Source organism: Merops nubicus, unplaced genomic scaffold (genome assembly GCF_000691845.1).
Source record: "Merops nubicus isolate BGI_N331 unplaced genomic scaffold, ASM69184v1 Scaffold43154, whole genome shotgun sequence".
Taxonomy (NCBI): Eukaryota; Metazoa; Chordata; class Aves; order Coraciiformes; family Meropidae; genus Merops; species Merops nubicus.
The window spans coordinates 1-921 of record NW_008603026.1 but is presented as its reverse complement, the minus strand read 5'-3'; the positions used below and the strand labels follow the sequence as shown (position 1 = coordinate 921).

Sequence of the window (921 nt, the reverse complement as noted above, 5' to 3'; positions counted from 1 at the left end):
TCCCCTTGTCCCTTGGGAGCAGAGCCCTTCAAACTCAAACGCCGCTTCCAACTCAACCATCTCCTGGCCTTTTAGAAGGCAGCAAGGAGGGACCAGGGCCAACTTTAGGTCAGCTTTTGGCTTTGCTGCCCTCTCAGAGCAGCGTGGTGCCTCTGAGGAGAAAGCAAAGCCCCAAGTGGGTGGTTTTAACCCTTTTTCTTCCCAGTGTATCGCATCAAATTCAACGAGACCTACGCGGAGATGAACAAAGGCACCAACGAGTGGAAGACTGTCCTGGGGGCAGTGTTTTTCTTTTTGGGTGTCACTGGCCTCATCCTCATCTGGCAGAAACATTTTAGTAAGTAAACACCGTGCAGTGTTAATTGAGCCGGATTAATTAACACCTGATGAGTTTTAGGGGAGCTTCTCTGGGCTGTGACCCCCTCCTGCTCTCTCTTTGCAGTGTACGGCCCCATCCCACACACCTTCTCTGAAGAGTGGGTGGCCATGCAGACCAAGAGGATGTTGGACATGAGGATGAACCCCGTGGAGGGCATCTCTGCCCAGTGGGATTACGAGAAGAACGAGTGGAAGAAGTGAAAGGAACTCAGTGGAACCTGCTCTGCTTGAATAGGAAGTGATTCCATCAGCCCTGTGTGACCTCGTTGCTCGTGTACTGGAACAACCTCTCCACCTACATAGATGCTAATAAACGTCTGGTTAACTTGAAAAGGGCCCTTTTTTTTTGGTCTGGCCTTTGTTTTTTTTTGGGGGTCTTTGGGTGTGTTGTGGGGGTTGAAGGGTAGAGCTTTCCCAGCTTGTCATCAGTGACAGGGAATGTTTGGGGCACAGCCAGCAGTGCTGCTGCTGAAGAGCTGAGCTCCACGTTCAGTTCAGCAGATCCCAGCTCTGTGGCTGCTCCACATCCCATCATCACTCCAA

At 51.4% G+C, this 921-nt stretch overlaps 1 protein-coding gene across 1 annotated transcript; it reads left to right on the top strand.

Moving 5' to 3' along the window:
• Positions 1-205: 205 nt before the first annotated feature.
• Positions 206-711, top strand: LOC103771245 (the record flags this gene model as incomplete). Its single annotated transcript, XM_008938534.1, has 2 exons — positions 206-337; positions 443-711. Coding segments are annotated over 2 exons (269 nt in total), but the record flags the coding sequence as incomplete, so codon positions are not given.
• Positions 712-921: the final 210 nt, after the last annotated feature.